The following is a 13,719-nucleotide window of genomic DNA, read 5'->3' as shown; positions in this document are numbered from 1 at the left end:
GTCTACCCACATTACATCACATGTAGGCAATAAAATAGCCACTGCATCCTGCTCAAAGCAGCGTTTATTCAAGGTAGCATCAAGGTAAGTCAATGCATAACATTCCCTACTACAAACATGTAAACAAATTGACAGCAAAGTTATTATTACAATATAAAAAGTAAAGCTTGCATTGCATTTTTTAAAGCTACTAACTTCAGTTTCAATGTCTGACAGTCTCTGGTCCGTAGCATTTAAAAATATGAGTTCTTGAAAAATATCAAAGTATTGCCTTTGTGCACATAAATTTTTGTACAAAAATACTTTAAAATACCAACTTCCCATTAATAAAAGTAACACCAAAATAAAACACATTTTTTGTTAGTAACAGCGTGTTCAATGCATCTAGCACTTACTCCACCATTCTGCTTAACCAAATTACCTTGTATTCATTTTAAAATTCATTATAGCCTGCAAAAAGTACATTGGATAGCATTCAGTTGCTCTGACACAGCTAAGCAATTAGCATTCATTAGCAAATATTGGCAATTACCTTGTAATCACAGTCCAGACTGTGTTTGCAACTGAGGCCGTCAGGTGAATCCTTGTCTCAAACGGTGTATTTGAATACGTACAACAGCATGCTCTTGCTGAAAAGTCTGAGTCAGTTCAGATATAAACTTCTGGAGCATTTCCAGAGTACATAATTAAACAGGAAACACATATTCTGTTTTAAACTACCTTTTACCTCTGCATAACCTTTTCTTTACCTGTTTTAGCAGTTCTGTTGGTAGCAGTCAGTCAATTCTTAGGAAACCTTTTGTTCATAACAATTAAATAGTTTAAATTCAAAAATGAAAAAATGTTTAACTTTCATCCCAGAATTTTACTGGCTAAATCTCAGCAGATGACCTCTGCAGTTACCAAGGCAAAAAACAACAAAAAAACAACAAAAAACAAAAAAACAAAAAAGGTTGAAAATCCACAAAGTTTAAGATACTCCCAAACCAAACTCAACTTAATTCAACAAGAAATATTCATCATCTGGATGAAAGCTAATCAGGCCATTGAGCCCCGTGAAAGATCAGCTGACAATGAACAGGAAGGAAAAACAACGTGAAGATATCAGGAAGTGGTTCCAGGATGAATACAAAGAGAAGAATCAAGCCGCTGGGGGGAGGCGGAACCCAATGCTTTACAGTAGGGCGTTAGACCAAAAGAACAGCTAGGAAAACACTGGATGTTTTATCACTTAAGATGATGCCTGAGAGAACATAAATATATTTGTATGGAAACTGTAATTAACATAAATAATACTGCTGGCTTTCCTAGTCCCATGTGTATTTCAGGAACAGGAGGGTTTGTGCAGCCTGTCACTACCTAACTAGCAAGCTGCATTTGTCAGAGGTTACAACCCTAAGTATGTAACAAAGCATAATGCAACTTATTGACCACCAGCATGCTGAGGCCTAACCTTCTACTCAAATGACCTCTATCCTTGGAACCGGGAAAAGAAGATAAGCCCACAAACAGGACTACGTGAAACTGTAACAAGAACTAGAATTCTGACAGAAGGGCTTTCCCAGCTCTTTCAGGCAGGATTCTAATTTGTAAAACTATGGCAATTTTGTTGCCACACTTACCAATCAAAATTAGGAGCTAGTGAAAGATGCGGCAGCAAGTGCTTAACTGGAGAATAAGATTTGTACGTTCTACTCAATGCTCAGGTTATCCTAATGTTCAAGGAGAGGTGAGATGCAAATACAAAAGCCTCTGTTTCTCCTAAGGCCTTACACACCTTAATACATAAGCAGCCCTTCCCTTCTTAGTTGATTTCTACATTCAAGGAAGTAGATGAGAACTGCAAACACTTACGGGACATGAGCTATGAGCCCCACCCCAGGATGCTACCTTGCTAATCATTTCTCATTTGAAACAACATTCTTGAGAAAAGTGGGGGAAAAAAAGCTTTGGCCTTTTGATCACATATGGAATGTTGCAGCTTCTTGCTAAAGGCATTTAACTTCCTTGGAGGACGCTAAAAGCAGCGTGCCAACATCGTTACATCTGTCTACGGCTTTGCACTTGGCTTATAAAGGACAATAGTAGCAAGTGAATAATACAATGCCAGTACAGACCAGCTGCATTTTTATCCACATAACTCAAACCCTGGCCCAAAGCAGTCTACAGAAGACTATACAGAAGACAAAAGCCAGTCTGTATTAACAGGCTATTAGGTGTCCACCAGCAGCGAAGACTGCTATGGCTGTAACAACATGAAGAAAAACTGCAGCAGGTGTTTAAAAGCATTGCAGTAAACTTGCAGACGACTGTCAAATCTGGGGGAAAGTCTAAGGATTGGAGTCTGAGCATCAAGAACAGGAGGGATAACACGTCGTTTCCCCTTAAAGAAAATAAATCCTATGTCTACCCATGCCACATAATAAAAAATACTATCTACAAAAGAGGATTTGTCCTCCCCATATCCATACTAGAAAGAGTCGTGTAGAAAACTAAAATCAGCCTCCTTCTCAGAATTACAGAAAACAGCATCAAAGGAGATGTTGAGAGGTCACTTTGACAAGTATGGCATTCCAAAGTTAATCTCTGTGCAAACAGTTATATCATGGACATTAGGTTATGACAAGGCTGACTCAATGTGCTAGATTTTTAGAAAAAGCTATTTGTAAGTCAGTATTTTAGTAATAATTTTAGCAATAAAAAACTACATAGCCAATTCTAGAATCTACACACCATGAGAAATATACACATATACATGTTCTAAATATATATATATTCTTATAGGTACGCAGAGCAAAACCAAACCAGGGCCTGAATGATCTATCATACATGCTGCCACTTCAGCATGACTTATCCTACGCAGTTGATGGGCTGCTCAGATCCCTGAGGTCTGTCACCAGAATTGCTACAAGTTTCACTTACCACAATTTTAACCAAAAACTGAGTTAAATCTTGTTACATCTCTCTAGTTGAAGGGGGAAAAAAAAAAAAAAAAAAAAAAAAGTGAAACAAACAAAAAACAGATAATACCACAGCCCTGTAAGACACAGAAAGGCACCTGATAATATTGTTAAGTGTTAGCTGCGATTATCTACAGCATCCTAAGTGTACCTAAGCAATCAATGTGAGTTATAAAAAGCCTACAGTATAAATCTAACCTGCCTAAGAATTAACTAAAATTACATGTGCAGCTGTAAATCAGTAAGTGTGCAAAACTACACAGTTTTGCATAAAGTGCTAAACGTACCCCCATTTTGCACCTATTACTATTATACAAGTTTGTTAAGCTCGGAAATATGTGGTGAAAAGATGATCTTAAGGATATTCTATATCTTTGCTTTTCCTTCCTCACTATCACCTTAATACACGGTTCCTTAAACCGTATATTTTTCAATTACATGAAGGCCTTTTCAGGAACTGCAGTTCAGAAAAATATTTCAAGTATATCTACTTTTTTCCATGTAAACTAGAGGATACTATGGGTTTGACTTTCACAAGCTCCAAACACTTACAGCTTCTGCTAATTTGTTTGGACTTGCAATTATTTCAATCTGTTCAACACCTCTGGAAAAGTCAGGCTGTTTCCTGTAACTCATTTAAACCTTATTTGTGAAGCACTGAAATTTATCCTATAGCTTCTCCAGATTTAAGTCTAACAATAAGCAATTACAGAAAAGCAGAGTAATACACTACCCAATCATTTAGGCTCATAAAACCAAGTCCTACCACATCTATTCATATATATTCATTATATGAATCTACACAGATCTTTAACACTTGAAGTATTGAATTCAAGTTGTTACAATACAGCAGTTTGTCTCACAGGCATTGTGCAATAAACTTAGAAGTACACATTGGGTCTCTTCTTTACTCTGTATTTCAGTGATCCGTATCGTATCTGAGGGGGAAAAAGAAAATAGAACTTAAAAGAGGTAAGATCACATCAGGCAGAAATATTAACCTCTCCACTACTCCTATGTACTAATATCTCTAAGTGTCTTTTAGGCACTCCACAGATTCAGAAAGATCCTCTGCCTACAACTGAATGACACGGATCTTCAACAAAACTGGGCACGAAGGTTAAGTCTCAGCTGTTTTCCCAGAATTATCCAAAAGATTTTATGATATTCCATAAGCATTTATTCTGAGACATTATTCTTTAGGTTTGTAACACTTGCAAATACAAAGCACTTTGAATCCTACGTTCAATCTTCTCCTCAGGGGTTACAAGAGTCACAGCAGGTCATATGTTTATGGAAACTAAAGAACCTGAGTTATCTTCAATCTGTTAAACAGCAGATGCTTAAATATGGTCAATGCAGACACTCCAAAGCACGTGACAACACCATTATTTACATCCCATCCAAAGAAAGCCATTTCTGGAATTTGGGATTGGCCTGCCTTAATACTACAAGCATAGAGTCTATTTCATCTCCTCATTCCTGTATCTACATGTAGTTAATATCACTAATTAACATAATTTCACTAAGCATCCCAAAATACAAAACTCCAAAACCAGGTATGGCCCATTATTTCATTGCCCATTTAACAGTTATGGTTGATATCTCCTCTAAATTTAAGAAAAAAATAATAATTCAGTTCCCACATTATGAAAAATGCCAGGCTATATTGTTAAAAGTATACTCCAGTAAAATTATCCTTGCCTCTTTACGTCCTTTAATAGTTTTCACAGATTTCATGCTCTGAGTTCTTCGAAGGCCTCTCTGAGCAAACATTTCATCCTCTGAATGTGTGCCTTCTACCTCTTCATCTGTTTTATCATCTCCAGGATTTTTTTCCAGTGGAAAACCTTTAAAAAAGTTATGTTAAACCTTAAGTAAAAAGCAGCTGTAACTTATACATTTCTAAGAAAGCCATGAGTTTCATCTTTAGCACATCCTTCATTCATTTAAAAGATGTCATTCTTAAATCTGTTTCAAAAGCAAGATATCTAGTGCCCTCCCAGGAGCAGCACATCCAGCCATTTGGTTCCATAGGTATGTAATGCAGTAGTCCATTAAATGTCAAACCATCACTTTGCTGCCATATTCTTCTTTACAATGAACCACAAGAATCTCATTCCTCATTCAGAAGTACTTAGGAATTTTTGCAATATTGCTGCTAGAATGCTGTTCAAGGAAAACAAACTAACATCAAAACAGATGAAGATCCTTCTTTCTATTCCCAGTTTATACTTTATTTCATGTACATCCTATATTTTTCCAGTCATTAATAATGTGTTGATTAACACTGATGCCAGGACCAAGCACCTGGACAAGAATAACCCTTTCATATTCTCACAATTTGCAACAGATCATGCTGAAAGACACCCACTTTAAAAGCTACTAAATAGGGCACCTACTATCCACCATTCTTATTATAAACTACAGAATTGCCGTGTACTTAAGTAAAATTAAGCATTAAAAAAAAAAAAGCAAACTTCTTAGAGATAAACCACTTTATATATTTTGTAATCTACATTGCATTTTACTTGGTTACTCCTTCCTTCACTGTTTGTTTTACTATCTCACAGCAAAGAACAAGCCAGAAGGTTTCCAGCTGCCCAAGTTTACTTTTCTCCTCCCTCCTCATTGCCACTCCCATTAGAAGTTTATATTGTTTTTCCATTTGCAGAGGACTCCCTGTAAACAAACAGATTTGCTGACATTTCTGAGCAGAAGACATGAAGTTTCACGTTTCCTTAGAAGAATTTTTAGCAACTGCAATTTGGGATTAATGAAAAGATTCAACTCAGGACAAATTCAAAGCAGTCATCAAAATGAGGAAATAATTCTGAGCCTCATGTTATTTCTCACTTTGGAAACATTGTGTAACTATGCTTCTTGATGTTTTTATTACATCTTTAATGCCAGAAGAGACATCAAGAGTAAGAGTGCTACATTCTCCAGTCTCAACTCTACACAAACTTTGCCAATATGAAATAATTTTACTTCTTCCTTCAGCCTTCTTGTTCCTCCTGCTTGCTCCCAAGAAACAAACCCTATGCTTTTTACTCCATTTCTCCAATTTAATGCCAAGAGTTTAGTTCACATTTTCTAGAAATTAGTATCTAAAACTAGTTCTAGATTAATACTTTTCTTCATACCTGCATCTGTCTATGCATCTTTAACACCAAAATTCATTTCAGATGGGCAGAATGTCAAAGTAGGTAGGGTTACTAAGTAGTTAGTTACAAGGGGGTGTTCAAATCCTGCAAAACTAAGACCAAGGCTATTAACAAACATTTTCACTAGAGGGAGCAAACTGCTTAAAAACACGTGCTGGAAAGATCCTTGGAGTCCAAAAGTCCAGACTTCACCACTGACATGTCATAAAGATCCCAAGTGTCAGCAGGTTCCCTGGCACACTCTCTTTTCAGAAGACCATTCCATAAGCTACAAGTTGGAACACTTAGAGACATCTTTTAGACTCCAAACCTAGCTTTATTCATAACCAATAAACATTTCATCTTAATTAATATTTTTTCCTGAAATTAGAATTGAGCTTACCTAACTCCATAGCTAAGCAAAGCATACCTGCTTCTTCTGCTGTAATAGAGGCAAACCTGTCACTGCCTCTGATAGAGTTTCATATCTTAAGCATGGAAAAATTGAATCATATCTGTTACTTACTTACCAGAGATGCTTGCAGTGGCATGAATGCTTCCTTATCTCTATTTGTAACACTTCTTCTGATGAATCAAAATTATATTTGCCTTCTTAACAAAAACTGTACTGGCAGCTCAGCTATTGTATAGTCAGGGCCCTTCTACATCTGGGTCTAATTGGTTTGTAAAGAAACTCTCAGTGCAAATAACAAAAAAATAACATTCTGCTACATAGCATTTTTTCTTGTTTGTATAAAATCCTAATGCTGAAAAAGCTTCAAAGAAAACTGGAAAGGTGCACACCATATTTGGGCCCAGAAGTAGAAACAGTTAAACAAGCTCTAAGAAAACATTTTCATATGTGATACTGAATCTCACAATCTGACTATTTACACAGTACAACCTGTGGGCAAAATTGAATTTTCAGCATTTTCAAGCTGCTTCAGGGAAATAACTAATGGCCTGTTCCCGAGGAACTGCCCCTGCACAACAGCTGCAGTGACATCATCCCTAACATAACTCCTGATGAATTCACAGGCTTTTTCCCTGGCCAGTACTTTGCACTGACTATCACAGAATACCTTCTGGGCTCAATTAGCAATTCAGCTTACAGCCATTCGCTCCTCAGAAATGCTGTGATTCCTGGAATGCTTTGCTGTCCACAAGCACCACCTCCTCAGAATGGAGAGGTGAAGAGACAGATTTAAGGGAAAAGAAAAAAAAAAAAATAAAATAGACCAGAGCTGTTTCTTTTGTAAGAAATGTCAAGCTTTTTCAATTCTAGCCTCTCCAGTCAAAGAAAATAGTGGACAGTCTCTAGGAAGTCTTTCATCAAGCAGCATAGACTCAGGCATACAGTGCATTAATAATAAAGGATCTCTGCAAAAGTATTTCAGTCACTGCACACCATCTTCTGAATGCTGATGTGCACCACCACACTGACTATTTAATGCCTTTGTAATTCCAATCGCCGCACGATTTTACATTTTGACCAGAACTATCATTGCAGTCCTATTGAATTCACTGCAATTTATTTTCTCTTCCCGTTTACCGAGCTTACATAAATTTTCATGTTTGACTTTTAGTACATTGTCACAGAAACACTACTTAATCACCTTTTAAAAGAAAAAAACCTTCCAATTAAGCTTTCATTTGGCATATAACTATTGTTGCTAACTAACAGAGAGAGGAGAAATGAGTATGGTGTGACTATACTGCTAGCAGCTGTGAGAAAATCTCTGCTGGGGGGCTCAACTCGTTAATGCTGCAATAGATCTTGCTCACATCAATTCTGTTCTAATGTTTAAGAATCCCTTGTAATTCTTTCAATTTCTGAATAAGGTAAATATACAGCTGTTCTTTCCAATTTTTGTCTGCCATGTATTGCTTTTTCCTTATAAAACAAAGTTCCTTTATTTTAGATACATACTTACCTGCCGATTCATCTGCAGAGGCTCTGGTTTTCTTCTTTGTTTCTGGCAATGTCTGATAGGGTCTCTGGCCTACTGGTTCATCTCCTTGTATAGTAGTCAAATCATGCATACTGAAACTTCTTAGTTTCTCTGTTATTGCACCCTGACTCTGAAACACAAGAACAGTATATTTGAAATCAAAGCAGAGGTTTTAGTTTTGCTGGTAAAGCTGGCTTAAGATGGTTAAGCCCATGCTTCCTCATACCACAAAATTCACTGAACGTAAGCATGCAACAGATCTGCATTTGCTTTAAGCATTGCTTTTACTCAGTTTAACTGTATGTTAATCTTAAAGGAAAAGGTTGCAGATAAGCTCCTTGCTTCATTACAAGTGTCACATTTTACTCTCTTTATTTTAGAGAATTCAGATTTTTTGAGTGTGGACAAGTGCCTAAAAGAATAAAATCCATCAGAAATGCTCAATTCACTTCAAACATGACGTTTCTCCAGCAGCATTAGGTAGCACGACAGTGGGTTTAGCACTTTCATTTTTAAAAGTGTGGTTGAAGATAAAGATTTCTGCTATTTTATATTTTATCCTCACAAATTTTATATACACAAGAAAGCAGGAAAAAAGTGTTAAAAATGCATTTTAAAGCATTAACTTAAGTGACTGAGCAGCACCACAGAGCTGTAGGTGACAGAAAGATGAGATCACAAACCAAAGAAGTTGTGCCTGGCTGTACAGGCTAACAGGTTCTGTTACTGATGTATCTTCACTGACTTAATGCCAGCCCTAAGTCTGAAGCTACATTTGAGGGTAGTTTACCACATCTGAGCGTTAGTATTTCTTCTCTGATTGCTTTTGTCTTCATCTTTCCCTTTACATGGAAGATACAGAAAGACCTCCTTTGGAAAGAATGATTATCAAGCAGCTCTTTTATCTTACATCAAACGATTCCATAACATTGAAGATGAATTTCTTATGTAAGCAGCTAAAAGGACAAGCATGTTACTTGACCAGTATGGTCAAATGGTTAAAATACCATTGAGTTCTCAGGCATACAAGGCAAAGAAAAACAAGTCACACAGTTTCAGAGGATGGCTGACCAGCCTATACGAGTCCCATCCTGAGCAAGAGATAAAGATTATTCAGTCCTGCAAATCAAGCTGTTAAATAGAAATACTCAATGGAGCAGTAGCAAATATCTGGGTACAGTTCCACACAATCTTCTCAGCAACAACACAAAGCAAAAGCAGTTCTTGCACCAATAGCCCCAGCCATTTGTTCCCACTCTCATGCCAACAACTGTTTGTAGGCCAGCACACAAGATTGTTTCATGTTAAAAATAACTACTTAAAGTGAAGTTACAGAGGAGCAATACTCCTTATGTTGGCATGGCCTCCAAAGCAAGGGAGAGCATGCAGCTGAAACCTAATATTCACTTTGTAATAGCTCATTACTAGTGCAAAGTGTAAAACTAAGTGTCCTACACAGACAAGACCACTCATACACTGCAACTGAACAATACAAAGGACTCTCATGATGGAAGTAGAACCTTTGCTTTTCTAGCTCTTCCTACTGACAGTTTTCAAGCAGACGACTACAGCTTGCTTTCAAGTTAAAACTCACTACTGGTGCTGTAGAGTCTGTGTATAAACTATGTTATGTGTTCTGAAGTTATTTTCATTTCCTAAAATAGCAGGTCTGTCACTTCAACAGGAATCCTGCCTTTCTACTACTCCAGTTCTTTCACCAAGAAGTATTTGCACAGTAAACTGGATCATAAATCTGCTATGCATGAGAACTGCTGGGCAGCTATAAGGACATGGAAAATGAAGAGACGGGACAGCTTCTTCTGACACAACAGCTTACAGAACCTGCTGCAACACACACAGCAGCTCATCAGTGTGCCCACTGCCCAAACGGCATGTCCAGCCTCAGTAAATGGACATGAAATGAACCCAGATAGTTCTCAGCAGAATCTGCATTAAGTTTGGCACAATTCCTTTGAAATCTGGACAGAATCTACTGTGACAGTGACAAAGTCTTGATTTGGCCCTAAGCAAAATACAGGAAGATACACACCTGCTTAAAAGTTGCAAAGTGAGTGCGCTCATCATGTGATGTAATACAAGACAATAACCATTTGGAAAGTACATAGGATTATGCAACTAAGATTATAGCAATTAACATGCTAAGAATTCAAATTACAAGCTCTTATTTATTATTTCTCATGGGAGTTAGACAGGACTGGATCCCAGCTGGGAAAAATCCAACCTTGTTTTTCAGTATAGATTTGGACACAAGCATTTTGATTTTTAAAGGGGGGAAAAAAAAGTCAAACAACATGCCCTAAAATAACTTAGTGCCCTAAAACAAACAGGAGAGTTGATGTGTCCGGAGCTCCTGGGAAAGCACGGCCTCACTGAACGAGGATGCAATGGATTCATACATCAGGCCCTTCATTGCAACAGCACCTATCAAGATGTAAAGCTTCACTCCAGTGATGTACAGCAAATATTAAGAACTGTGGAAAGACAATTAGAAGAAACAGCACGTGCCTGAATCACAGCAGGAACAGGGCTGCTGCTGTGCTGCACAGTCACGGCTACACACCAAACTATTCTGTACTTCCTACTGTCCCACCAGACTCCTACTGCCTGGAAGCAATCTCCAGCCACCCTAGAAGATAGCCAACTGAGGACCACCACCTACTCCATATTACTGCAAAGTGAAAAGGGTGTGTGCATTGTTGTTCTGCGAACATGTTTTTGTTTTATGGGGGATTGTTGGCTTTTTTAGCTTGTTTGGATTTGGGGTGACTTAGTCTTTTTTTTTTTTTTTTTTTTTTTTTCCTCCTTGAGCTGTTGTACTGTGTTATTTATTAAAGTGCTCATATGGCACTTAAGTTTCAGGAAGATTCTTCAACCATCCACACTCAAAAGAAACAGATAATTGCTTTTTGCAGAAAGTAGGTGGTTAAAGAGGATCTGTATTATTTCCAGCTAAGAAACAATATCTGCCTGAGAAATATTAAACACCTTCTACTATAAGAAATGCGAGAGCAACACTGACATTTGAATTTTTAACACATTAGGAGCTTTGAAAGCAAGGTCTTTGTTCACAGAACAGATGACAGGGCAGTCCAGCTGCAAGCAGGGCTGGAGGGAGATCTCCTGCATGAAAACTCACAGCATTGGCAGCAGCAGCAAACACTTCTGCCCAGCCATACCCTCAGTGCTGCTGCTCTCAAGGAGACAGGAGAGGAGCTGCCACTCCTGCCTGGCTCTGGGCCAGGCTCCATGTCAGAGTCACTGTCCCATTATTTCAAGGCTTCCTGCTAGAAAGGAGGAAACACTGTGGGCTGCATCCAGCCCAGCAGTTGCCAACTAGATCACATCACAATGGGAGACCAACACACATGCAGCATAGGCAGAAGCGCATAGGAAACCTTCAATTTTTGTGTAAGCGAACGTTAAACAGAAATTAACTGCAAAATTTGTGTAGCCTTAAAAAGCAGGACTTGGAGAACGTGTCTGCTTATTTATTCAACAGTATTTCCTAAAACATATTAACCTTTTTTAGAGACTGCACTCATTACCAGGAACCAATCTTAAGCATTAACTTGTAGCAGGTTTCTAAATTTAGTTTTTGCTAAAGATAACCTAACTTCATGGACTGCTTTTTGTGACTACCAGACTCTAGCAAGCTATTAATGCACAGTCTCATCAGCTGACTCTCGTCTATGAAATTCCCTTCTTGGTTTTGCCACTGAGCATGTATCTTTATAGTTTACACACTTAACCCAGAAAAGCTGCTGTAAACAGATACCACACTGTATTATCTGCCTCAGGACTTCTTTTGTTGTTTAAATTGGACTTGCACCCCATCAGTGGTAACCATCTCTGAACAAAGCTGCTTGGCTTCATTGGACAAGTTCTCAGTAGACGGTGCATTTAGAATTGCTTGGAGCCCTGTGACTGCAAAGCCATGGTGTGCAGCACCCACATTCCCAGCTGTTCTGTCCCAGATCTGACCCGAGCTGATGGAGAATGACTTCTGTTCCCTCTCAACCTGCAGAGGGGCTGCTGTCCTGTGGATGACCTCTGCACTGTGCCAGAGAGCAGCAGCAGGGAGGAGGGATGAAAGCAGTAAGGCTGGTGAACTGAGCTGCTAATAGTGATACTGGCTGGGTGCCACGACTGACTGCAGGATACCTTCCTGCATCGTGCACTAGGCAGGAAGAAGAGGAAGCTTGAGTGAGGCCAAGAGAAAACAGAAAAGAGGCAGCAGATTTCTTTTTTTCTTTTTTTTTTTTTTTAAAGAAATGAACAATATTTGTTTGACTTATATTAATGTAAGTACATTTCAGAGCTTAATAGCCATCCTGTTGGTGGCAACAGAGAAGCCAGCATTTCCTTGTAGCCCAAGAAGTCAGAACATACGCGTGGGCAAAAACTGGGATGTACAGTTAAAGTTGCATCTCCAAGATGTGGAAAGCAGATGTACCAAAATATAATCACTGGTGGAACTTCAGTTGTAGAAAAGATTTTTATTCTTAAATTAACAGAACAGTAACAATGCACTTTTCTAATGTATGCCATTTAGCAGCTTTTGACACTCTGCATTGCAACTGGTGTACATCAACAAATACAGTTAGGGCAGGTAAGCCAAATTAACACACTTCCTTATCAACTGCTTAAGAGAAACAGCAGCTTTACAATCAGCTTCTGTTGTCTGGACACGAACTTCATGTGGACAGTGGCTAACAAGTACCAGCTAAAAATATCAGTATAGGAATCTAAACTGTAAGCCACAACTCCTGCCAACTGCAGTTTGACTTTACAGCTCAGCAGGCTTAAATCTAGGTCACAGTTCAGCAGACTGACCTGTCTGCTTCAGCTTCCTTTGTACAGCTAATCGAGCATTTAATATTAAATCCATTCTCCTTTGACAGTCCTTGGAGAAACCACTCTTTCCCACTTTTGTTCTTGAAAACATTCCATAGAGTTTCTAAGGAATTTTACTAAAGTCCAAACAAACTTACTACAATCAGAGAAAGCAGAGATCCTAGCATCATTTACCTGAACAGCTTTACTAAGCAGCTTTCTTCAGACCTTCTCTTGTCTTTAACCTCCCACATTCTCTGTTCCTAATTTGAGAACCAACATTGAGGTCTAACGTGTCAGAATAAGCGTGCTTGCTCCGTTAAAAAAGAAGTGATGAAAGTCCATCTCCTTTCCATCAAAACTGATCCCACTAATACACTGTAGAATTCCATTCCTGAAATCCTATAGCATGCTCCACCAGCTCATGCTGAAGGGATAATCTTTCCACCTGCTGGAGGCAGCAGTCAACTCTTCAAAAATAGGGAACAAAATCAAGAACACATGCATTGTCTCCATTTGTCTGCATGGAGCAATCACGCTCAGCTTTTTGGAATGACAAACTGCACAGAGGTTTAACATGCCAAAATAAAGATTTTCAGAGGGCCTCTTCTTTCATGCTGCTTAAATCATATCTATTTTAGGCCTTGGGTATTGTGGTTGTTTTACCCAAACTCCTCATCTGCACTGAAATAATTCTGTACAAGTAGTCATGAGCGTGTCGAATAAGTTTTAACAAATGGAGCAGGCATACTGCCAGTTACAGCTGAATAGCAACAAAATCCAAACACGGATGACATTTAGGCAGAA

At 38.4% G+C, this 13,719-nt stretch overlaps 1 protein-coding gene across 2 annotated transcripts in view; it reads right to left on the bottom strand.

Annotated features, from left to right (window-relative positions):
* Positions 1 to 46: 46 nt before the first annotated feature.
* Positions 47 to 13,719, bottom strand: part of REEP3 (receptor accessory protein 3) — a 37,633-nt gene continuing 23,960 nt past the window's right edge. For both annotated transcript variants that reach the window (XM_085229349.1, XM_085229350.1), the window contains 3 exons: positions 8,041 to 8,188; positions 4,665 to 4,810; positions 47 to 3,898 (listed from right to left, as the gene is read on the bottom strand). In XM_085229349.1, coding sequence (XP_085085475.1) covers positions 3,842 to 3,898; positions 4,665 to 4,810; positions 8,041 to 8,188 — 351 coding nt within the window. In that variant the 3' untranslated portion in view covers positions 47 to 3,841. The remainder of the gene's footprint in view (positions 3,899 to 4,664; positions 4,811 to 8,040; positions 8,189 to 13,719) is intronic.

The sequence above is a fragment of the Meleagris gallopavo genome, chromosome 8 (assembly GCF_905368555.1).
Source record: "Meleagris gallopavo chromosome 8, MGAL_WU_HG_1.1, whole genome shotgun sequence".
NCBI lineage: Eukaryota > Metazoa > Chordata > Aves > Galliformes > Phasianidae > Meleagris > Meleagris gallopavo.
This window is presented reverse-complemented; position numbering and strand designations above follow the sequence as displayed.